The sequence below is a fragment of the Mya arenaria genome, chromosome 11 (genome assembly GCF_026914265.1).
Source record: "Mya arenaria isolate MELC-2E11 chromosome 11, ASM2691426v1".
NCBI lineage: Eukaryota > Metazoa > Mollusca > Bivalvia > Myida > Myidae > Mya > Mya arenaria.
In genome coordinates, this window is record NC_069132.1 from 51,805,327 (window position 1) to 51,832,215 (window position 26,889).

Consider the following 26,889-nt stretch of genomic DNA (forward strand, 5'->3'; position numbering starts at 1 on the left):
AAAAACTGTAGCAATTTCATAACATGCAGATTAACAATTAACTGAATTAATATCATTTTTGATCTTTTTAAAGTATGACCAACTACCACACTGCTTCACGGACTTTAAGGTTCATTTTGTGTCAAATAAATTAATACTAAAAGCAAATGATCGTCGTAATTCCAATTCTGTATTTCCAGGTATTATAAGGCAAGAATCTAACGATTGTGTTTATTTGTTTTCAGATGGGTGTCTTTAAAGGGAAAAAGAGGCGGGTATATTCATGTCGAGAAAAAATCACTCCGTAGCTCAAAATATGCAAGAAAAGGTATTTAAAAGAAATATAATTTTTAGCTCAAGGTCACGACGACCTTGACCTTAGCCCAACTGACGTCAAAATAGTTAGAGCGCTGGTCGTGTATGAGGGACCTCTATCAAGTTAGAGGTCTCTAGGCCTAAGCGTTTCTCAATTTTTACTAGGAAACTGTAAGGTCAGCTTACGGTCCCAACGACCTTGACCTTTGGCCCACTAACCTCAGAAGCAGTAGGGTTCATATGCTGGTCATGATGCGGTAATACTAACAATTAAAAACTAAAGGTTTAATGATTTAGTAATGAGTTTCGTGTGACACAAGCTTTGGATGAATAAGGGAAATTGTATACTCCAAAATCATATTAGAACTGCAAATAGTTTTAACTGCTTTAGCATAGAAATAATAATAATATATATTCATTTTTTATCTGAATTTAACCACAAATATCCTATGTGTTTAGATAAGTCAGTAAACGAAAATGTCAATGATAAGATTTCATCTAAGATGCTTCTGTACTATCACCCAATAATAATAATGTTCTTAAACAATAATTCTGCACTGCGCTGTTCTAATTATCCAGTAATTTTAAAAGAAATCCAAGTAGACCGGTGTCAATTCATAAGCAAAATCTGTAAACTGAACAAAAAGAAAATTACATAACTCATCTAAAGTGTCATAGGACATCAATACAGCTGTTCCATAATCACAGTGTGTACCATGTATGTTTCTTTCAAGCAAATCAATTAAAAGAAAACGATTTTTTTTGTAGATTGATAAACAAACCGATTGTGAGACCATTAACAGTCCATATTTGGTAAGGCGACAATAGGCATGCTTGATAAATGGCTTATTGAATGGCATTTGGCCCAAATACATCTCCGCATTTCTGTTAGTAAAACCATACTACATATCTGACGTATACTGTATATCCTATAACTGACCTAAATGTAGCTATGCTTTGCAAATCGTTGTGTCCTTAATATCGAACTTCACCGATGGAGTAAACAATACTTTCACACAACCGATTGCATCCAGTCAATACACAGTCAATATCATGAGATCTGAACTCGGAAGGCTCGTACAGGATAAAATGCTATAAAGCGCTAGTAAAGAAATTGCCGTACACTGCATCCCATTGTAAAGTTAACAAAAATTGGAGATGAATTGGGAGATCTCTCAGAACGAAAAGGAACGCCATTGATAGAAAGTCATTCACAACGTACCAACGTATCGATTCCACTGGGTGATGTTCAAATTGGATCGATATAGTCATACCAGGTTATTTATTACTCTAGTTTAGGTCAATCATACTGAACCAGTGCTCCAGCCAGGATTTGAAAAGGGCAGGGTGCTAGGTCAGAAAGGGCACTTTTGATGCGCATTGAATGAGCCTTAATGGGGCACTTGCAAGGACCAATGTTCAATTATTATTGTGTATGTGTTGTAACTACTTTCAATACTAATAGTTTGTTATGAATACCTTGGCTATTCTCTATACTTTGGTATTTATTATTTTTATTTATTTCTAAATATTGACTCTGTCAAACAAAAGGGCAGAGCAGGGTGTAGTAAAAAGGCAGCAGGGTGCCTCGTCCCTGCTATTTAGGCCTAGCTGGAGCAATGTTGAACATTATGCTATCTTTAACTTACAATCACTGAAATAAATAAAATACAAAATAATATGCTAAAGAAATGTCCATTCTTGTTTAACTTAAGAAATATTGATCCAATATTGTTTAGCAATTTGAATGAACTTTGTCCTTTATTTGCCATTGAATTAACTTTGCCCTTTATTTGCCATTGAATTAACTTTGTCCTTTATTTGCCATTGAATTAACTTTGCCCTTTATTTGCTATTTGAATTAACTTTGTCCTTTATTTGCTATTTGAATTAACTTTGCCCTTTATTTGCTATTTGAATTAACTTTGCCCTTTATTTGCTATTTGAATTAACTTTGCCCTTTATTTGCTATTTGAATTAACTTTGTCCTTTATTTGCTATTTGAATTAACTTTGCCCTTTATTTGCCATTGAATTAACTTTGTCCTTTATTTGCTATTTGAATTACCTTTGCCCTTTATTTGCTATTTGAATTAACTTTGTCCTTTATTTGCTATTTGAATTAACTTTGTCCTTTATTTGCTATTTGAATTAACTTTGTCCTTTATTTGCTATTTGAATTAACTTTGTCCTTTATTTGCTATTTGAATTACCTTTGCCCTTTATTTGCTATTTGAATTAACTTTGTCCTTTATTTGCTATTTGAATTAACTTTGTCCTTTATTTGCCATTGAATTAACTTTGCCCTTTATTTGCCATTGAATTAACTTTGTCCTTTATTTGCTATTTGAATTACCTTTGCCCTTTATTTGCTATTTGAATTACCTTTGTCCTTTATTTGCAAATTTGAATTAACTTTGTCCTTTATTTGCCATTGAATTAACTTTGCCCTTTATTTGCTATTTGAATTACCTTTGTCCTTTATTTGCTATTTGAATTAACTTTGTCCTTTATTTGCCATTGAATTACCTTTGCCCTTTATTTGCTATTTGAATTAACTTTGTCCTTTATTTGCCATTGAATTAACTTTGCCCTTTATTTGCTATTTGAATTACCTTTGCCCTTTATTTGCTATTTGAATTAACTTTGCCCTTTATTTGCTATTTGAATTAACTTTGTCCTTTATTTGCCATTGCATTAACTTTGCCCTTTATTTGCTATTTGAATTGACTTTGTCCTTTATTTGCTATTTGAATTAACTTTGTCCTTTGCAAAACACCCTGAAAAAGTGTCAGGTAACGACAAACTGACCAAATGTTATCAATGTTTTGAAACATAGAAGTTGGTATACAATGACTTTACATCTTGCATGCTTTTGCTTTACATATTAAACGTTTGTAGTCCGACTTTGTTGTTATACGTATCTCGTTTAATTTATGTTTTTCCCGAACTTAATGTCTAAAGAGGGTTATTTAAATCATTGACTACTGGGCTTGTCCCTGTAAAATATTACAATAAAACGTCTCTTGTTATTGATAGAAAAAGACGTTTTGACTGATAGCAAAAGTGATCACCTACGCAGTCTTCTCACTTGTCAAGCAGATAAGATCTGTGCATTCACGTACGAATAAGTTTAAAATCAGCTATATAAGTGTTTTGATTAACAGTTTGTCTACAGATATTTATGCAAATTTTTTATACGTCTCATAAACGACGTTTTTTTATAAAGTTAAACTAGAGTGTTTCAAATAAAAGATCATTTTTACTTATTGAATGACGTCATGTGATTATGATCATCGTCACTAGCTCTGCTCAGTTACAATAACGTTTTAAAATAAAAAGTTACAGCTTGGAAACGTGTTGATCGTTTGTCACATATTATAATCTCAGTTTCAAGAACATATCAAAGCACCGTAAAGGTTAAGAGACTTGGGAAAATATTAAAGTAGGCGTTCGATAACATTATTGAGACCAGTTTCAAGAATAAATCAAAGCACTGAAAGTGCTGAGAGACAAGGGGAATGGTTAAGTAGGTGTCTGGTCATTCCATTTTGATATCGTCTGGTACATTACTACGTCACCGCCCTTTCGCGAATGTCATTCCATTTTGATTATCGTTTGATACATTACTTCGGTCCCATCCATTTCCCGAATGTCATTCCATTTTGATATTGTTTGGTACATTACTTCGGTCACCGCCCTTTCTCGAATGTCTATCCATTTTGATATCGTCTGGTACATTACTTCGGTCACCGCCCTTTCCAGAATGCCATTCCATTTTAATATCGTCTGGTAAATTACTTCGGTCACCGCCCTTTCCCGAATGTCTATCCATTTTGATATCATCTGGTACATTACTTCGGTCACCGCCCTTTCCCGAATGTCATTCCATTTTGATTTCGTCTGGTACATTACTACGTCACCGCCCTTTCGCGAATGTCATTCCATTTTGATTATCGTTTGATACATTACTTCGGTCCCATCCATTTCCCGAATGTCATTCCATTTTGATATTGTTTGGTACATTACTTCGGTCACCGCCCTTTCCCGAATGTCTATCCATTTTGATATCGTCTGGTACATTACTTCGGTCACCGCCCTTTCCAGAATGCCATTCCATTTTAATATCGTTTGGTAAATTACTTCGGTCACCGCCCTTTCCCGAATGTCTATCCATTTTGATATCATCTGGTACATTACTTCGGTCACCGCCCTTTCCCGAATGTCATTCCATTTTGATTTCGTCTGGTACATTACTTCGTCACCGCCCTTTCCCGAATGTCATACCCTTTTGATATCGTCTGGTACATTACTTCGGTCACCGCCCTTTCCCGAATGTCATTCCATTTTGATATCGTCTGGTACATTACGTCGGTCACCGCCCTTTCCCGAATGTAATTCTATTTGCATATGTATCGGTTGGTACATTACTTCGGTCACAGCCCTTTCCCGAATGTCAATCCATTTTGATATAGTTTGGTACATTACTTCGGTAACCGCCCTTCCCCGAATTTTATTCCAATTTGATATCGTCTGGTACATTACTCAGACAGTTTTCGTCCTGCTGCTTGGATCATTGACCTTGATATTGCAATGATGTTAGTAAAAACATTATGTTAGAAAGATCATTACAAAGCAGTGATGTTAGTAAATATATTCTGCTAGAGAGATCGTTCAAAGCAATTATTAACATAAACACATTGTGCTAAATATATCCTTTAGCAGCAAGGATATTAATATATTATGTTAGATAAATCATTCAGAAGCAATGATGTTAATGAATACCATCTGTAAGAGAGATCATATGGAAGTAAGGATGTTCATGTATTCTGTTAGAGAGATCATTTAGAAGGAATGATTTTAACATATATTGTGAGAGAGCTCATTCAGCAGTAATGATGTTAATAAATACCTTCTGGGAGACAGATAATTTCGAATCAAGGAGGTTAATAAATTCTCCCTTCCACGTTAATCCCTTAAAATGTGGTCGGTATATTGATCTGTACTCATAAACAATATATATAACTTAGACTTGGAAACCATCATTTTTAAAAGGGGAAACTTATATCAGACAGCAACATGCCTGTTGCATTTTTCAGTTAAATCTGACATTTTCGGCATCCTACTTGCTAGCATTGACAATTCAAGGTTTGTTTTTGAGGAAATACTTTATTAACCGGTTTTTGTACTGTCCGGTTTCTAGTACATTTTAAGATTATAATATCGGATTGTTTGAAACTATTTATTGACAGCGACAGTTTGGGCAACTCTGTCAACGACTAAGGCGGTATTACATTGACAGGAATGTTCGAATTCACATTATTAAACAAAAGAAGACTATTCATCTGAAACATTTCCTTCTTTAATCCTTACTTTTATTTACGCGAAGAAATAGAGAAAAAATGCTTGTTTTAATGTGAGATCGCTTTATATTTCAACGAATGAGCACCAAAACTAAAATTTCAAGATTGGCGGAGCCAGGAGTTAAATATTATCTTATGTCTTTTTTAAAAGCTGAAAACTATTGCAAAGTTGTTACGAAATTGTTTGAGATTTTTTTTAAATGCCTTAAAAAAGCATAGTTTTTAATTATATTTACTTAAAAAAATCGCGCCAAACAGTATGGGCATGTAATGTCAATTCGGAACGACGTCGTAGTCCTGTGCGCGCTGGTGTTTGAAGATCAGAACAAGGTTAAATTTCAGAACATATATTTTGATATTTTTGCTTTTTAAAGCAATGAAGCATCATTTTTATTTTCTAATAAATCTAAATATTCCACTCGAGAGAATATAATACACAACCATTATAATGGCGGCATGTCAAAAAATATCTTTCTCTTTTGGCCACACTGTGATATGATAAGGTACTGTCCTGAATGTAGAAGACTTGGTAGAACTTGGTATTTCATATAACGAAACAAAATGCTTAATCAAATAACATGTTTATTAAATCATTTTGATCAACAATGATATCACAGGTGTATTGCTTTGTGTGAAGTTATTCTACAATTGATTAGAGGTACAAAATTACTTAAATGTTATTGCAAAGGTTACTTATAAAGGAACAAACAATATATCGTATAAATATTTGCGTATAACAATATTCTATGAACAAACGATAATAATATTTACTTCCTTCACAAAATGAATATTATTTGGGATGGTAAAGTAGTTTAGCGTACTTATTTCCAGGCATACTAAAATTATAATGTTAATAACAGTATCATATGACCGTTGCTTGTCGTTTTCCTGGTTCATGATATGTATTAGATTTAAACACTTTGTACATATACTAGATTTTAGTTTTCATTTTGAATATTTTTTGTCACTTAAGTGATGTTGTAAGTGCCTCCCCAAATATTCACATCTAAAATTATATGTGGTTTAAATAATTTGAAATTTGGCACATAATGATATGTAATGTCTGATTTTTTATCATGTTTGCTAATATGATGAAAGGAGCTTATTGCTGAGTGCAATAAGACACTATGAAACAAACATCGAGAAGGAAGAAAAGGACGTTTATTACTGCCTTTCAGTCAGTATCAGGAACTGTCTCAACCAATCACGAAACAGTTTCTTTATTCTGATTAATAGTATATTTTTGTAAAAGAAGGTGGCTTAAACAAGATTGATTTAAATAAAAAATCAAACTATACAAATCACAAATAAAAGATTCTCTATGGCAATACTACGTGGAAAATAGACATGTGAAATATATTCACAAATACGATACGGAAGAAAATTACGTTTGTTAAGTACAGCAAAAATACGTGGAAAATAGACATGTGATAAATATGCATAAATCAGAATAATCACGACAGAATGGAGGAGGAAGCTTTGAGGCTTGAATTGCGTCTCGCTTCTGTTAATGATTTGAGTTAATCAAACATAACTATATGAATACTATGAAAGTATTAGTGTGTATAGAATGCTTTATTGCTTGATGTTTTCCGATTGATGTATATTCAGTTAATTTTTAAGAAATATTACACACCACTGAGGGTCATATGACATTATAAGGAACGGCCAGTCAGCCACCAAAGGTGTATATGGACCGAGGCGTTAGCCGAGGTCCATTCACCTTCGGGGGCTGACTGACCGGTCCTTTTAATGCCATATGGCCCGAAGTGGTGTGTTATATTTCTTATATTATACCGAACACTTTTTATACAAGACAATATTTTTAAAGCGATTTAAATGTGTTTTATTTAACAAACCTGATTATGTTTACTTGCGACAAGTTTCCGCTGTTGTGAAAATAGCAAGCCGCACTTACCAATCGTATAACGTCAGCGGTTCATATTACATTTTTGGCTAGGTCCGGACCGGCCAAAATATAATATGGACCGCTGACGTCATAAAACTGGATTTTCATCAAAATACAGTGATATACGGACCGATCGAGATTATAAATATAAGAAAGGACAAATTTATGTGAGGTATAATATTGGTTATTAGAATGGTATTACTTTGTTGTATTTGCGTTCACCTGAAAATACTGAATATGATATTTGTCCACATGGGTCATGACCTTCTGAAGGTTATGCAAATAAAACTTTGAAGCTTTGAAAATTTATAATATTGAATGATTTCTATCACATTGTACTTTTTTCGTAAGTTAACATATACCGTATTTTTGTAAAACCATGTAACGTACATAATTTGTTTGAAACAAATCATTCAGTTACAAAAATAACTCGACAAGAATGAAATACAAGGAATACCCATATATCTCTAGAAAGTAAAAACAAAACGTCCATAATATATAGTGCGTACATTGCGTTTGTTTTAAAAATGTGCAATGACTTCTTTTCCATTGTATATCACCTAGTTAAATCCGAGCAACGTATTTGTGTTAAATACGGTAAAGACGTCGTTCAATACGCCTACGTTGACGTTGAGCTCGCTCCCTCATATCTATTTCGTCAACAACAAGCGGAAAATCGTCGTCGGAACTCTCTTCATCAAGTAAATATAAGTAACGATCTTGAGCATATTCAGTCCCATCAAACTGATGCGACCCACAACTGGCTTTCCATTTCTTTTCACACAACCAGCAAAAGTTGGTTCCACACACAAAGCACGTCATCTGGTTACACCCAGCTAAAATATACAATTAACACATATATTTTTGAACACATGTTTCGAAAGCGCACACTGCACATAAAGAATGAAAAAAAAGTCTTTCATTGAAGCAATTTTCATCCATGTAGACCATTATGTATAATTGTTTTACTTTGTTCTGAAATAAACAATGTAAATGAAACATGAACTAGTACCAGAAGATGAAATGCCAACACGAGAGTTAATAGACTGCTTTTATTTAATGCATGAATTGCGAAATTTATGTCATTATCCGGGTATGAGTGGAGTGGTTCAAGTGTCCGGACTCTATGCGTACTTTAAAACCAGCATAATAGCATTCATATCCCCGATAACGCTATCAATCCCGCAGTACATTTCTTAAATTTACACCAATACTTCATTGTTTTATTCAATAATTGTTAAAAAAAAATTGTTTTCATTTACGAAAACCTTACAGTAATCCTTTCTTACCAATTAAGGAAATAGAACGACCTGATCGTAACCAGAAACAGTTTATCAAATGACGTTACAATACACTTTTAAACGTAAATTAAAACACTAATGGCAACAATACTTTAAACATGTCATTAATTAACACATTCTACAATGTTGATTAATTATTTACGGGACATGCTGACACAATACAGACAATATAACAAGATAAACGATGTGCATGTTTATTGTTATGCGATGTTTTGCGATCCGAACATATCCGACAAGATGTTGTGTTCACCCGTTCATTACCGCAGTTGCCGCAAGGCAGTTCATTAAAGGAATACTTAGCGAGGTGTACATATAATTGATTTTGTTTTTCAGTATTAATTAAGTAAGGTATTACGTTTTGCAACATTAAGGTTTTGTTCTTGTTTTTGTTGCTTTATTGCCAATAATGTACAAACACATACCATTTTTCTCTATGTTGACTTTACAATGTGGACACTTCTTCGTTGTTGATTTGATTTTCTTCTGTGATTCCACATTTTCTTCTTTCTGTATGTCCTTTCCCTTCAGTAGATAATAAATCTTGTTTTGCAAACCATGCATTTAATGTACGGCAGAATATTTCAAATATAAAATAAGTCATTGAGCAACATCAAAGTATGATGTTTTGTTTATACCAAAAGGCATATTTAACATTGTGTTGAAATTTTGTTTTAAAAGACAACAACAATGCATTTTGTTTTTGACATAAAATGTACTTTTTTGTACTATCGTACTTTCGGGCAAATAATAAAACACAATTATATCCTCACAAGAACTGTACTGAGTCAGCATTTGCTGCAGAAACAAAGGTGTTGTTCGGGATGAATATATAGTCTTACTATTTTGGGTGCTTTCCTTGCAAGACAAGTAGAACAAATAAGATTGGCCTCTTCCAAAGTGTCCTCCATCGCTGATGCACAGCCGTTCGAATCCTCACCGGCATAGTAAGGCTGAAATAAGCAAAAGGAGACAGTCATGAAATTATGAGGTTAAATACCTTGACCTCCACCACCATCGTCTCTTTACAAGTGTATAATTGTCCGCTCTAGTATTGAAACACTTCGGTTAGATAATTTGTACTTTCTTACATGTGGCATATACATTTTGACCCCACCCAACCGCTCCAAATCGATAGACAAATCAGAGCACAGATATTGGGTATGATCATTTGCAATTTCTTACATGTTAATTATTTGACCATTCTTCGTTTGACTGCCATATAATATTGTATAATGAGATTATAAATGAACAGAACATGAGTTAACGTTTTGGCGTTCTCTGCATTATGGTAAAGGTTGTCATCTTGTAACATATCACAAGCCCATTTAGAATGTATTTTAGGTTAGATGCATTACACTTCGGACGCGTCCAAGGAACCAAATATAACCAGCAATTAATGCTGTTATTGATAAATACTAATAAATACACTGGCCTAAAGAAAGAGAGGCGATTTAAACATTACTTTGTTTATAATATTAAGTTGAATAATCGATGTTTCAAATGTAGACTTATTACTCACCAAGGCACTCCCGAACATTTGTGTTATATTTTGATTCATGTAAGGCCTATCAGTGCTATTTTATGACGTTTTGTTCCTCAAATCTTCCAATTGGTGAAAAATAATCTTGTGTTTGTGACTTCGATAAATATTTGAGTAGTGAGCTTGTCCCCGTAATTTCCAATGTATTATTGATATAAGTTACGATTCTTGAAAGAAATAAACGCAAATAGTGCCCTTTATTCCAATACAAGGCAAGTGCTAAGAGACGGTTGGTTACCTTTTTGCAGGCATAACATGAATAGAAAATAAATTTGTCTGTAGCAAATCCGGCTGGGTTGTTGAAATACTGTCCTCCAGGGCTGGTAATTTCTTTGGATTTGGTAAGGCCATCCTTTTCAAGCCTTGCCATTGCTACTTTGTTAACCTTGTCTTCTAAAGAACAGAGCGTCTCCAGTAAAACCTTCAGCTTTGGGTGGTCAATCTTAACCTAAGGAACGATGGTAAGCATAACTGACAAAAACAAATAACATGCAATATTTGCATATTTTTTAGTGTACGTCTGACATTAAACTGATTTTGCTACTGATACCTGAAATTAGTGAAAAATCACGTACATTGCACAATGGACAGTTCATGAATTTGAAGTTGATTCTCGCTCCGACCCATCTGTTTTGAAGAACTCTTTCAACACAATGCAAATGGAAAATGTGTCCACATTTGATCTGAAATGGTGGGAGGGGGCGGGTTTTGCATTAGATTTCCTTCATAAATCAACATGATTCATGATTGTACATATTATTCACAAAATGGTTAAAATAAATCATAGACAATAGGAAATAATGCGTTTCAATGATTTCCTTAATTATAAAATCTTCTTGCTTGTAAGTGTTCCTTACCATAATAACTGGAGCGCGAGACAGTTCATCGGTGTAGCAAATCACACAAGTATCATTTTCGTTTTGCTTGCCGGTGGCCTTACATCCCACCTTCAAGCATGGTGGGCAATCCTTTTCATATCGATATCCACCGCATTTATGACCGCAGTGGAGAGTTTTGTCACATGAATTTAGCGCAAGTTGCCTCACGCAAGTTGACGTAAAATCTTTTAGAAAGAAGACGATTTTCAGAATGTAAATTACATAAGTGAACTAATATGAGGGCGATACTAGTATAGCGATGGAGCAATGTACGAATCTAAAGATAGCCTCCTGGCTTCTTTAATTGGACACCAGTAATTGGTTTAACACAGAAAACGGAAAGAAATCGATACAATGTCTTTTTGATCAAGCTTAATACCCTTATATAAACTAAACTAATATATCGCTTCTAGAAATTGGAAATTATTGAATCAAGACCATTTCAAACACGGCATGTCAAATGCTCGCATTGTTTAGTGAAATGAATTTCTTGGAAGTTTTTCGTTGATAATATAAAGCTATATCACTCCTCAAACATGAATGAAGCAACGCCATTGGTCCAGGACTGGTCACGCGGTGACCCAATATTTTTCCATTTTGGGTCACAAATTTATATCGTACCGAAATGGCGTTTAATTGCCTATTCCGATAAATAATTGAAACATTTAAACATGTAAACAGGTTGTCGACGTGTTTTATACGTTATACGTTCGCTCTCACCCGATATGGTTTCCTTTGCCCAGTTTATCCCATATTGGGTCACCTACTAACCCCGTAAATTATAATATTGTGTAATTTCAAAACAACCATTAAAACAATGCATTACCTTTAGCCAATTTTCCATGGCATGTTCCCGATGATGATTCCAGTATATTTGACCGTGCAACCTCGAACACCTGGAAATAGATATGTCATTCATACTTTGTGGTTGAATTTCTTAAGCCTTGAACTTGTGCCTTTAAAAAGATTATTGTTACATCTCGGCCAGAAGTTTCCACTGTATCTCCACAATAAAAATCAGTAGAAAAATACCTGTTTCAAATGCTTAGTGTCGTCGACAGAACGACCGGGGATAACGACAATGATCACTTCTTGCAGCGTTAGTTTAAGCTTTTCGTCCGATTCAAACACTGAAATACACTGGAACAAAGTTTCAGCCACTGCCTCGGGTGGATAGTTCAGATATCCACATCCCAAAGTTGGAAATGCGATTGAAGTCATCTTGTCCATGTTAGCGTGCTGCAGGCACGAGTGAAAGATTTGCGTCAAAATCTAGGAGTAAAAAAGTGCGAGTTATAGAGCAAAAAATAAAGATAACAAAACCTGAACCTTTACTTAAAGGTGGTCTGTCATAATTATTACAATCATCAGCATATTTAAACAAAACAATCAGGAAATATGAAAATTAAACGAGATAGAATAATAATAGAGTATTTTCGAAATGTCAAAGGTCAAACCGCATTATAAAATATAACATGACTCGTGTTTTACTCGTGTTACATATAACATCAAGAGTAATGAAAAATGCACACGGAAATGTTAGAAAACATTTTGTTCATATTTCGAAAAAGAGTGAATCCCAACCGCACTTTTCAATACACATATTCTATAATAGAATGCGCGTTTAAAATATGAAACATATCATTTATTTTGTAACTTTTGATGTTATGTTGTGGTAAAATTAGTTGTGATTGAGATAAACATTTGACTGAAGTTTTTATATTTTACTCAATTTCATTTTTTTGCTGAAGAATGACTTTTGTTTGGAAGTTTTACCAAAGTTTTCGACTAAGATTCTGAGAAAGTTCGCTTTCAAAAAGTGTAAAATAATATAACATTATGTGTTTTTTTGTTACACATTGGGGCCTGTTACTGTATATCTGAAACAACCTGTAAAGACTCGACATAAAACGCATCCCAAACAGGTACAGCCACGTGGTATACATTCTTGCATTTTAAACCATATCCTTTGGTCACTGCAACTTCTCCGAAAGCAATTCCATTTGGATATCGTCTGGTACATTCCTGTTGCAGTTTTTGCCCTGCGACTGTCAGCATGGAGTTCGATATCCGCCCAGTCTTTAATTGCAGAGTTTGATTGGCACTGTTCACCAAAACATCTGCCTGAAAATATGCAATTGGTAGTTAAATTGATTTGACAGTATTGATTCGGAAGTCTTAGGACGAATTCCGTTTCGTCTCGTAGGGTCTAACCTAAACATCTGCCCGAAAGATGCCATTGGTAGTAGAATTGAATTGAGAGGCCTCAATACACAAGCCTGTCTCATATTTCGTCTAGTTTCTATATCTGAAAATTTGTCATTGGTAGATAGGTTGATTTGAAAACATTGGTACAGAGCGCTCAATACAAAGGCTGTCCCTTATTTCGTCCAGTCCTTCCGCTTAAAATGATGTCTTTTGTTATAAGATTGATTCGAAAATGTTGATTCAGGGATCTCAGTAAGACGTCTGTCCCGTATCTTCATATAACTTGGTTTTTATTCTATTAACTGGATATGGTGTATAGCTTATGTTTTACTATGAGGACTCGGCATCTGAACAAGGGAAGTGCAATATCGCCTTTGGGAAGATGAAGGATATATTATATTTATGTACGTACAGTTTTCAATGAACGCCAAAATATTAATTTATTTGCAAAACCCGCAACACGCAAGTGTGCTTTGAAATGTCTATGATGAATCATCCGGCTTATGCTTCAGGAGTTACCACCAAGAAATGTCTACAATCTGAGAGAATCAAAACTTTTCCCAGAGAAAGATAGCACCAGTCTTAGTCAAATCGAGCTTCTTCATCACCAACCGGAGATTTCAATTCCTGTGTTGAAAGTGAAAGTAGAGATTTGTTCTTAAATATAAATATATTTTTTTAAAGTTTGGTTTCTTAATATTTAAGCTTATTACTATATGAGTGTTAACAAGTGTGCTATAATCTAATGCAAAAATATATTGCAGATTTCAACAACTATAAATACTTTATATATACTGGCTGAACTATCTTTTGGCAAGAAATGTATTATATGATGTACACTGCGCAATAAGAATCCGAAACACTTGTCTATTCACACAACAAAAAAGGTCAAGTTGCTATTATGTTACATGCCAATAAAACCATACAACCATTTTGTGTATTTGTGTACGATGAAACCCAAAAGTAGCGGACTTAAATCAGTAATTTCAATGTCGCTTGGGCGTTACGTTAAGTGACAATACAGTGTTTTGAATGGCTTACTGATTCTTTAAAAGTCTATTAAACACAATATCTCGTAATAAATCTATACACTGTGGAAGGGACGATCTTTTTTCGCCGCCACACAAAACTAAATGCTAGATAAAAATTAATGGTGAATCATTATGTTTAAAAAAGTCACACAAAATAAAACGACAAATCATACCTCCTCAGCAGACAGATTTCCAATTTTAATCTTCACATTCATCTTACATGAAGCCACGTTAATCTTACTTGAAGAATTCTCCTTTCTAGCATTATGTGAAATTGTTTCTAAAAATTTCCACATTTCTAAAACCTGAATGCAGTAATTTACTTCCGTAATCGAACACACCGTCGTTTGTTAGTTTCCTTGTTGAATAAACTGTTTACAACTCGTAAGCTATATCCCTAAATAACAAATTAAACGCCTTTAAAATGTAGTAATTTACTTCCGCCTTTGAAGACTTTGTCGTTCTTAGTTCCCCTGAGTACAAAACTTTACACTTGATCTCACAATGGCAAATGACACGCATAACAAGTTGAGTAGGTAAACAGATAACATTTTATCTTAAGCTTACACATTAACAAGTGTATCAGCTCCGTTGTAATCTGTCATACGTGTGTATAAAGTGTTTATATAGGAAAAATGTTAGAGTGACGCTCGTATTTAATATTAGTACATACACATGTATAACAAACATTAAATTTGATAATTACTTACTTAATAATACATTTTTTAAAACTAGTAATTACTGATAATACGACTGTAACCGTGAATTTAATAGTTGAAAACGCACGTGTATTAAATGACTGGTGTGTCCTAAACATAGTGGATGTTTTCTGCATCTCTCCATCAAATTAAACACGGTATCATTGACCATTGTTCTCGATATCTATTAATCCGTTTCCGTAAATTAAAACAATTGTATTAATTGTGGTACATCTTATTTGGGAGTAAGTGTGTATCTTTAACATAACGGAACATAATAAATATAAAGAAGTACTAAATGTAACCTATTTAGTAATGATATCCTTAATAAATAAATTTCCCAGCTTAAGAACTTTTCTTTTTTAATACCAATAGTAAAAAAAACAACATGTTAATGAGGTATAGAAATTATTATAACACTACATCATCTAAGACTACGCAAATACTGGGGGGGGGATCCCAAACACCTTCTCCAGGTTTAGAGCCTATTTTGGTGATTCCTGTGAAATGGGGCGCACGGATCAAGGTACGGCCCTAAACCCACTCTAACGTCAAAGACTGTAACCTCGCCGATTCTTTTAACTAACATTAGTTATTTATAAAAACGGCAAAACTTTAAAACACCAACGTAATGATTCATTATTTTAAAAGTTGAGGTTTTACAGGGCGGACACCACTAAATATTTTCCGATATATTTCATAGTCATGAACTTAAGATACGACTGTTTTCTGGTGCTTCACGACTCCCAACACCATGAATGGATAACAAGTTCCACTTGTGTGCTTAACAGCTGAAAACGTCAGGAACAAGTTGTGCTTGTAATAAGAAAGGAATAGTAGAAACGTAACTACTGTGTTTTAGATAAAGTTACTATATCCGGTGTACGAGTACAAACAATGATGCGAGTAAACAAACAAAAAGTAGATCAAGTAGACCCAGCATGTTCAGCCAGTTTTTGAAACCGCATTTGTATAATCATGTCTTGATTCTCTGGCATGTGTTAATAAAAAGTAAAGAGAACATTTAAATCTAAGTAACTTTTTCCGAATTGTTGACATTTGCCTTGTATGTTAAACCGGTTCGGAAATCAGTTACGTGGTGAAACCAAGTTTGGAGAACTATGTTTTTTTTTTCTTTTCGAAAACACATCATCAACTTTTCGACATCTTAAACCTAATCTTGTTTTCATAATAATATAAATTTATTGTCTAGTCGTCTCATAATAATATATTGAACATGCTGAAAAGGTTAAACTAAGCAACTTAAACTAGTGATATAACTTAATCGTTATTGACATGACCGATCTTACAATACTTCATTCTTTACAATCGGCTGCTGGCCAAATTGTATTCACAAATTGACACTTGCTTTGTTCATCATAATGAATATTTATGGCACAAAATACTACAAGGCGTTATAGATGATCAAAATAATCGGAATAAGGGTGTTTGTGATATAATGGTTTAAAATGAAGGTGCACTTGATTGAAAAGAGATTTTCGACAGTGAGGGTAAGTAATACATGGTTGATATATAATAACAGGGAGTGTAATCTGTTGTCGTTGTGTAAAATTGTTTTTTAGACTGATAACTATGCTTATATTTATGATAATTATGTTATTTGCGGATGTATATGCACGAAAAAAGAAAACAAAAACATTAACGACCTTATATTGCTTCAACTTATAAATAATTTATTATGTATAATTATGCCTCATAATGGATTTCATTTTGTACTATTTTAAACTACATCAAATCCTAGAGCCTAAAAAGCTTAGGTTTTCTATTTTAATTAGCCCATGTTAATTAATCATATTACTCAAACAAAATTTCACAAAATGAATAATGGTTTATAGTGATATTCAGCTCGATTTTCTTTAAAAAACTAGGATTCCAAAATAAGATATTTATACTAAACATAGTTAATGAGCTAAGCTGGATCCTGATATAAGGGATTTCAGATTGTACCAGGAATATTGGACCCATCCTGCTTAATTTACCGTCTTTATATTTACCAGGCTGATGTTCTTGTCAACAGTACCAGTCAAGGCTTAGATATCAGCCCATCATTGCAAGAGGCTGCCGGTATAGGCCTGAGAACGGAGTGCGTCCGACGTTATCCCAACGGTATAACGTACGGTGGTCTCGCGGTAACGGGAGGTTACGGACTGGCATGCAAATACGTGTTCCACATTTCACTGCCGCCATATTTTTTGGTTGATGCTCGACAGGTAGATTTAATATTTCTTTTTTAGCTCGTTTTTCCAAGAAAAATGATAGCTCTGGAAGCGTTTAAAGACTATAAAAGTGTTTGTTTATTATAGTGTCACCCCTCTCAGTTAAGGGCCAGCCCGTTGGGCTTATGAGACACCTACATTCGTGAACATCTTTACCCCAATTCCTTATTCCAAATGCCAGGCGCCTGGCAGGAAGGCAATCGGTACCCCTCGATTTAACTAGCTGCTGGGTCGGCAACCGGCCATGTCAGAACAAGCCCCTTGTGAGACTCGAACCTTCGACCTCCCGCTCCGTAGGCGGACGCCTTAACCACAAGGCCACGGAGACGGTATATGTGCGACACATGTCAGTTTACATTGTTTACAGTTCTGTTCACAAGCAATAACAATCGAATCGAAAAATATATTTGAGTGGCCCCAAACTGTAACGGATAAGTGCCTGTCATTACCTAAGAATAGACTATGTAAATTGATTATTTTTTAATATAATACGCTTATTTTATAACGGTACCTCCATAAACTAGAATATATGAACATGGCTTTTATCTCGCAAGTTCATTGCTAGTGTAAAATGTAATTAAATGAAACCCGTTATTGGCTGAGGACGCTTTGACTAATTTTATTTTTTTATTTCAATGTATTATTACGTTGAACTTATTTTACTTTAATGATACAAATACAGCATATGATTTGTCAAAAAATAAAAAATATAAGCCTTATAAATGTTATATTTTTTTTAAATGATAGCTACGTGGCCACAAAAGGCAAGGTGCAATATTTGAGATATTATTTGAATATATATGTAGAGAAACAAAATAATACGTTTTCGAAGTTTCTGTTATAACATCACCAAACATTGGATAAGAGCTCTACTTATTGTAATCGTTAAAGGTGAGCATTTGTAAAATAATACAAAAACAGTTATTTGTAAATTAATTATAGATGAGGAACGCTCTCTACTAACCGTTATAAATATTTTTTTCTGTTCTATACAAGTATCAGTTTTGAAGAATAGGTTGTCGTTCGAGTCAATGCATATAATATAAAATTTGAATCAATTATATATACAGGTAACATTCCGGACACTTATGAAATGCCTACACGAAGCACACAAAAGGAAGGCGTTATCCATTGCATTTCCGACGCAGGGGAGGGGGTTCAGTATGTACCCACCGGACGTTATCTCTGACACCTACACACAATGTGTAGCCTATTTCGAAGCTCAGAGAAACACAGGACCAGTATAAAAGATGTCTACCTAGTCGCAGGAGGAGGTAATCCGGAACAAGGAGTTCAGGTACAACTTCAGTGAAAGTATGCATCATTAAAATATAATAGTAACTTACCTTGTTTAATGAAATGGACTTTGAGCCTGCTTGAATTGTTGCGAACATGGTTTAGTAAAACAGTATTGGCATTAAATACTGGTATTTTTTATTGAATCCATATTAAAATAATAATACAAAAATGGCTGCCTTTGTTCTGCTTTGTATGTTCTTTGACCAAAATGGTTGCATACTAGAAATGTCTTGCTAAATCTGATCGTTTAGAAATATAAAAATGCTTAGTGGGGATAATGCAATTGAGAGATATATTCCGTATGCTGAAACTACTTTTTTACAGAAATTCCTGACGCAAACGGGGACTGTTATACCTCCTCCGACATTTTACTGTAAGTTGTAGTCGCTATATCTACGTTCCTGACATGTTACGCGTTTAGCACGCGAGAGATGTTTTTGTTTGTCTCATATCCAATTGGAATTCTTGCAGTTACACAACATTTAACGTAAATACAAATCCACAATTTGTATTGTATGATTATATAGCCTGGATTAAAATTGAATTGGTAATCGTTAAAACATTCTCACTTCATAATAATTCAGGTAAATATGTATACTAAGTTATTAGTCTGCAATATAATACTCAAATAATTTCACTAGTTTACTAGTAAGGTATAATTAATCATTATTTACAGAATGTTACCGAATCGCCAAATGTTGTAAACATTGTCTTGCTTCACACAGATTATAAGAAGCACCCTAAGCTGGCATCGTCAAAGGTTTGCACGAAGGAGCTTGACTGTGGCCATATGTGTTGTGGGTACAGATATGAGGCCGAGTGTCCGCCCTGCCTGGACCCCGACTGCCGCGGGAATGGGGAACAGAACAAGGAGGATATCTGTGTCATCTGCATGGATATGTTGGGTGCTTTGCCGATCATTCAGGTCAGACATTTTCTATTAAGACCGTTTTTGCATATTCTAGTGATTATATTCATATTCTTGTGCTCGTACTGTATACCTCTGTCAAATGTATGTGTACTTGTGACGTTTGCTACGAAATGGGGCGTGTTCATAACTCTCATAATGAAATCGAACTGGTGTCTTCGTTTGTTTTTTTTATTTTATCAGGATAATTATTCGATAGATATCAATACAGTTAGAGAAACATTAAGGTAGTTATAGAAATAATAATAGTTCATTAAACTTGTATAAAACAGGATATTCGTAATAGGGAAAGGAAGAAAAGCAGCGAAATTCATTGAGTATTGATATTCGATCAAAGGAAAAGTCGTTTTTGTTGTCTTTCGTAAAGGAAGTTAATACACGTTTTGTTTCCCTAAATTTGAGTTTTAAGTAAAGACTACCTATCTAATGTAACAAAATTTCGATGTTATTTAGAAATAAATTCTTTCAAAGTCAAGACCAGAATTTTACCTTGCATTCCATCTATATTAATGAACTAAATCATAATTGTTATACTTGCCTTTATTGCTATGTTTTACCACGTTCCATGCCTTTTTATCTGATTGTTGAGTTTAACTTCTGTATAATTAACGTTTGGTTCTGCGTACTTTTCGGATACCCTTTATTAAGGGGACAAGTGACAACGAAGGCGAAGCCTTATTGCTATTGGCGTTGTGGAAATTATAAATAGTAGTTAAACAACACACCAGTTTTATTATTCTAACAAGTGTTTGATAATAATCGTATATTGCTCTTTACTTTTTTACCCTACTTCGCATAATACAGTATAACTTCGAATAAAAATCGTCCAAACAAATAAAAACAACATCGTAGTTACTAGAACCATATAGTACAACATTATCTAATGTTATGCCTTATCGAAAAAGTTTCGTAATTTTATAATATAAATGTCTGATAAACAAGGACAAACGTATCCAATTATAGCCGATATGTCATAAAATATGCTCACAAACACTCCCAGCAATCTTTGCTCAGCCAAATTGTGGCCTTATGCAATGAATTCCAGCCATTTTTTTCCGGTTGCATATTATTACATGTTGGGATGGAATCGTGTCAGTGTGATAGTGATCTTAACGATTTTTTAAAATATGTTGAGTTTTAGGCACATACTAGAAACATGATGTACTTTTGACTTAGTTAAAATATTTCAGTGCCAATCATAAATATTACGAGAGTAAAGCATGATATCGACATTTTTCGGTGAAGAGTACGGAATGCTTTTAGTTTTAATACAACTAAAAAATTCAATTATTATTGCATGGTCATATATATGGTATTTTCTAACATTTCAGTCTCAATGTGGTCACATTTTCCACCTGAAATGCATCAGACAAGTTCTAAAGAAGCGCTGGGTCGGTCCAAGAATCAACTTCAACTTCCTTCGCTGCCCGATATGTAGTGTAAGTATTTTCATAAAGTGTTCCTATCTAAAATACAAAACAATTGCAACAACAGCGACGAACCAAATAGCCTTAAACTCAACCAATAGCCAGTTTAAAGACACCCAGGAGTATGGACAAATAAATACTAAACAAGAGACACACCAGAGTTTAATCTTTCTAACTACAGTCGAAACCAGTTGGCTCGAACTCGCTTGTCTCGAATTGTCCGTTGGCTCGAACTAGATGTAAAAGACCGATTTTCTCTGTACTGTAGGTTAGCATTCCCACTTGACCAATGTTGTTCGATTAACTACCTTACTGCGCGTTATGAAACGACATGTATTTCTTTTATAATAAGTTAATATACATAGTAATATTGATAAAGCCTCTAGTACATTCAGCTGGAGGTTTACAAAAGCTTCTTTAAAACAACAACATTTTACGGTTATTATATATTGTGTAGTTGCCAATAATACAGTCGAAACTCGCTAAGCCGAAGTCGAGACGTCGGAAAATATTTAGAGATAACGAAAACTCGATAACCGACTTAAAAATATGTCTCACTTCAGTACAACATATGCGAACAAAGTACGACATTACCAGAACGTCGAGATAACATAATTCGAAATGGCGAGTTTCGACTGTACATTATTTACAACATTCACATTTTACCGATGTTCTTGTGTCTACATGTTTTAAAACTGCAAAGACCTTTCACCAACTAAAACGATGGTACGTAAACTTTATAAGCATACGTAATTTACTGAAAGAAAACGCAGCTGAAACGACCTTTTGTGTTTCTTCATCGAAGAAAGACCTGGAACACTCATCGTTGGAGCGGTACATCGAGCCGCTCAAAGCTCTTCAGGAACAAGTACAAAAACTTGCTCTTATGCACATGAGAAGGGATGGACTGGAGTTCTCACGCCATATCCTTCATTCGGAAAGCCGTTTCTACCACGATCCAGTAGGATTTTCGACCAACAGATACAAGTTTTCGGAATGCTTTGAGTGCCAAAAGGTATGCCACTTTTGATTTAAAACTACTTTACTTTTATGTGTTGAACATTAAGTTTGGTATCATAAAATGTGGCTATAATAATTGGTTTTGCTATATTTCCATACCTCAGCCATATTTTACTGGAACTGCGACCGAAGAATGTGTTGTTGATGAAGATGAAGACTATGTTCCAGAATCAGTGCTTTGTCCTCACTGTATAAGGCAGAGGATTGAGGTAACGACGATTTAACAAACACAAACAAATATAAAAGAAGTGCTGCCTCTCATAACGAATTTAAAGTGGTATTCGTCGCGAGTTTAGACTTATTCTGAAATAGGAAAGATCAAGACAGTGTCGAAACTTTTTTTCAGTGGCACTTTATGTGAAACTCGGTTAAACTATGTAAAACAGATTTATTTTTATGTGTAACTGGTTTAAGCAAATGAGCAAGCCATGAAATGCTTTTTTTGTCCAGTGTGATTGCACATTCACTGTAAGACCATAAAAAGGACAGACAATGAGACGAATCAGATATTTACAAAAGCAACATTGTGACATATGCCGTTTAACAGTAGTTTATTTTCTTATCTATTATTATTATTTTCCAAACTTTATTTTTAGAGGGAAGTCGAGAGTGAACGTTCTGAAGAAATGATCAAACGGACAACAAGGAAATGTCCTCACTGCTTGGTGAACATCGAAAGAAACGGTATGAAAACGATTGCATTAGAATAAGATAATTCATTACAGGGATTATCCTTCGACGAAACCTCAACAGTTGTACCAGCTGAATTGACCGCATAACTTACATAAAAAATACAATACAAAACATAGTTTTAGCATTTTAAAGACAAGCTTAGCAGGCCTTATCCAATTAACTGTCTCGATGAAATCAATGAATTTATATTACATATGAAAGGCATTAAATAAATAGTCGTCAGTAAAAGTGATTTATGAATTGTTTATGTGAAGGTGAAATATGAAAAAGAGCTGTCAATAAATTGTTATTCCAGGCGTTTGCAAGTACATGTACTGTCCACATTGCAAGAGGAGTTTCCACTGGAACATGGCAATCACTCATTCGCAATTGTCACGTGGTCTACACATGCGAAGGCAGTTTACTGTGATTTGAGTTGTACATCATAGTTGTACACATTGGGTTGAACTTTCGCTGTATTTACCTATATATATTTATTGTTGCTATGCACTTGAACGAAGGTCATTTCTATGACCAATGCGTTACTATGTCCCCTTTATTGATTTTGCTTTCTTATATTTTACATCGCTTGTTTGTTCGTACCTGTGTTCAGATTGTTCGCCCCTTTTTGTTTTCTTTGTATTGATGTGCTGTTCTAGTGATGGTGTTCTTGATGAAATAAATACTAAAATTGTCTTACCGTTTTCGTTTTATAATGACCCTTTAAATGCCGTTATGTTAAAAAATAACGGTGTGCATATGTTAACATCGATATTTTTATAGGCAAAATTGAAACATCCAGCAATACGGTCAATGTTACAATCTGTGACCGGGTTAGAAGAAGACATCACAGACAAAGCTATGCTCATGTTGAGGAAAGACGGTCTACTCTTTGCGGCGGAAATCACGGACAGAGAGAGTCCGTATTTCAACGACCGCGACAGATACGCATTGGATCGGTACCAGTATTACATGTGCGTCGATTGTAAGAAGGTAATTTAAGTGATGGAGATTCTCATCAATACTCTCAGAGGTCTTTATACAAGCTTTAAGAATATCCATACTTAAAATATACAGGTTTGATTTACAGCACGTTAGTTTAAAATTTTAAACGTTCTTTAATTTAATAAAATGCGTGCAAGTTATAACAAATCTTGACCTATACTGACAATAAAGATTTGTATGTATCGGTCCACTACTTGGATATTACTGGAGAGGCTTTCTTAAAATAAACCAATTAATATCTCCAGTACAGTTCTTAGACATATAACATATCATTTGCAGCCGTTTTATGGAGGGATTAAAAATGGAGAATGTGTACATGAGGATTGGGAAGAGGATGCTACTTGTGAGAAATGCACACACAGGCGTATCCTTAAACGAAAGAAGGTAACTGTACAGTTATTATACAAATAGACACCTTTGATTTTAAGCATTCAAACCTATTGCTGATGTTAAAATGTATTTTATGCAAGACAAGCGAAGAATACATATTGTATTACTTTTCCATAACATATGCTGTATGACGTTATATAACTACACACACGTTTTTACAGAGACTGAAACAAGAAAAAGTAAAAACGAAGGACGTTATTGAAAAAACAACAAAGCAATGTCCGAAATGCCTCGTTCGTATAGAAAAGGAAGGTAAATGTATACAGTAATTTCTCATTCGGTAAATGTATACAGTAATTTCTCATTCCATTCCCATTGTTTGTATGAAACTGTATTCATGCGATTTAGGAAGAATGAAAATCAAATTGTTCCTGGTTCAGGAAACATCCTGGTGAAACTAAATTCGACCATAATTATATTTTCAGGAGGATGCGATTTTGTGTACTGCACAAATTGTAAACAAACATTCATGTGGACCAAACACTACGATCTAAAGAGATTAAGGCATAAACAAGGAACCTCTGAAAAAAGAAAAGCGACTTCACGAAATGCTGAGACGAAAATGACTGATTCAAGGGCACTTGAATCTAGAAACACTGACTCAAGAGCTCTTGAATCTAGAAACGCTGACTCATGGATGTCAGAATTTAGAAATTCTGAGTCAAGGAATTTTGAGTCAAGGAATACCGAAATAAATCAAACTGATTCAAGGAATGATGAATCGATTTCTATTGAATCAAAAAGAAAAGAGCCATTGTTGAATGACCCGGATAACAATGATTAGACGAAAATAAATCCTCCTGATATTTGTGGTAAAACGATGTCTGAAAATGCTGACTCACAGATGGTCGCACCCGTCTCTTACTAACCAGGACGTTTAATACCTATTCTGCACAAATATTACTAATATTTTCTATTTGATCAAGCAAGTAACGATACATAACAGGGTCCTCAAATTGCTATACGTTGTATCGAAAATGGAATTGTTCTGGACAATCGGATCATTAATGATTGTAAAACTAATAACAACCCACGGTTTGGTAAATATATACCCTACTGTATATACACAAACCATGACTTATATTGCTGATTATAAACGATTACATGTGAATGAAGAAAAATCCATGTAGCCTTTCATGGAGCACGTTGAAAATGAGTTCTGATAAATGATTACCGTTCAGAAATCCTGAATAAAATGATGTTTGCTCTATATCTGCGATATGGTTCGACTTAAATGATTACAAGTAAATAAGTGCTTTTAAAAGACTGCAGAACTTACAATGGCGGCATCCCTCACGATGTAACGCTTTGTTATTGAGTGTTTTGCAATGGTTTGAAAATACCATTACAAATTAACCGATTGCTGTACACGTTGAAATGCATAGGAATTACGAATAGTTATTTGTGTGTAAATAAGAGTAGGCAAGTCAGGTAGAAGTTAATTTCCTTTGTTCTAAGCATATATGTATGAATCTAATATTGAACGATCTTGAATACTCTTAGTATGACTAGCACTTTTGTAAAGTGTATTTCATCTACACAAAACATGTATTGTAGGTTGTTTATTAGAACTTTAATAATACTATAAGATACACGGCCTTGGGTCCTTAATGGACGGCAGTTAGGATGTGGGATTACCTTAAATGTCATGCTGTATTATATACTGATTATTATACTTAGAAAGAACGTTGAACAATAAAGACTTAGAACACTTGAACAGTTGTTGGTTGGTTACTGAACGAACTATCACGAAAGTTCACAATCAATGTATATACTGAATGGGTAATCATTATTGTTGTAAATAAGTTTTGTATGTTATATTAAATACTTATAATGTGTACCTTAAGAGCCGTATATAAGCATTCTAAGTAGAAACACGTTATTCTGCCAAAAATAATCTGCTAGCTATTACCATGATACAGTCTGTACTAAGGACTATTTCAACACTAAGTGCATCGTCTTCAGTCTTGAGCAAACACCTAGCAATGATGTAACAGTGCTACAAAGAGCTTTTGCTACTTTTGCTACGAAACAGTACTCATTACATTGAAGCTGGGTCAAAGACGCTCAGAGAATTGACATCGATAGAAAGATCAGGGACTGCAGTCAGAGAGAAAAGTTGGGACGCGTGGTAAGAGCAAAAGCTATGGCTTGAAGCATGTTGCAGTCGACCAGCGGTTCCTGAAACGTACCTGCTCCAACTATGATTGGTTCAACCTGAAATAAGCACAATCGGTACACTACTGTCATGAAAGTCACAGACATCTTACGGTCGACCCATTTAACACCAAGAGCAAAGTGCTTGACAGTTCCATGGGGTAAACCGATCCACAATCTCTTGATACGCATAATATAATAACCGACATGTTTAAACATTGTTACGTCCATATTACAAAACAAATCAAAATGTTATAAAGGACGCTCTGAAAGTTTGCCCTTCGTACGTTAGCAAAAAATTACCGAAAATAAGAATTCATTTAAAAAAAATAATAGAATTATTTTGAAAGAGACGTTGATATTTCATATGAATTACCTGTCTGATTATAGAAGCAATCGACAGAAGCTTTATCAATTAATACTAAATGTTTGCATAATTAAAACTCCCGAAGCCAATGCACTTTTTGGCAATATTTAAACAATTGAAAGCGCAGTTACACCGTTCTTATACAAGCTCATCCATTAACCATTGT

The 26,889-nt window shown here is 34.4% G+C and overlaps 1 protein-coding gene and 1 pseudogene across 2 annotated transcripts; one reads left to right on the forward strand and one right to left on the reverse strand.

Moving 5' to 3' along the window:
• Positions 1 to 6,225: 6,225 nt before the first annotated feature.
• LOC128209377 (uncharacterized) lies at positions 6,226 to 14,979 on the reverse strand. 2 transcript variants are annotated; one of them, XM_052913399.1, is made up of 10 exons: positions 14,697 to 14,976; positions 13,175 to 13,408; positions 12,317 to 12,556; positions 12,111 to 12,180; positions 11,264 to 11,469; positions 10,982 to 11,089; positions 10,645 to 10,854; positions 9,706 to 9,816; positions 9,289 to 9,388; positions 6,226 to 8,401 (listed from the first exon to the last, which is right to left on the reverse strand). In XM_052913399.1, exons 1-10 carry the CDS (start codon positions 14,817 to 14,819, stop codon positions 8,154 to 8,156), a joined length of 1,650 nt encoding a protein of 549 aa, XP_052769359.1. In that variant the 5' UTR covers positions 14,820 to 14,976; the 3' UTR covers positions 6,226 to 8,153. The 2 variants fall into 2 exon arrangements, with proteins under 2 accessions (XP_052769359.1, XP_052769360.1); XM_052913400.1 differs by lacking the exon at positions 10,645 to 10,854 and having other exon boundaries at positions 14,697 to 14,979.
• A 1,666-nt stretch (positions 14,980 to 16,645) lies between these two features.
• Positions 16,646 to 25,880, forward strand: LOC128209853 (uncharacterized; annotated as a pseudogene).
• Positions 25,881 to 26,889: the final 1,009 nt, after the last annotated feature.

Excerpts from the sequence above, each read along its gene's own strand:
- LOC128209377 (XM_052913399.1), bottom strand. The coding sequence starts at position 14,819 with ATGTGGAAATTTTTAGAAACAATTTCACATAATGCTAGAAAGGAGAAT. Across the intron at positions 13,409-14,696 it reads GAAATCTGTCTGCTGAGGAG|GCAGATGTTTTGGTGAACAG; the intron begins GTATGATTTGTC and ends GCATATTTTCAG. Across the intron at positions 9,817-10,644 it reads CATGTTATGCCTGCAAAAAG|CCTTACTATGCCGGTGAGGA; the intron begins GTAACCAACCGT and ends TGCTTATTTCAG.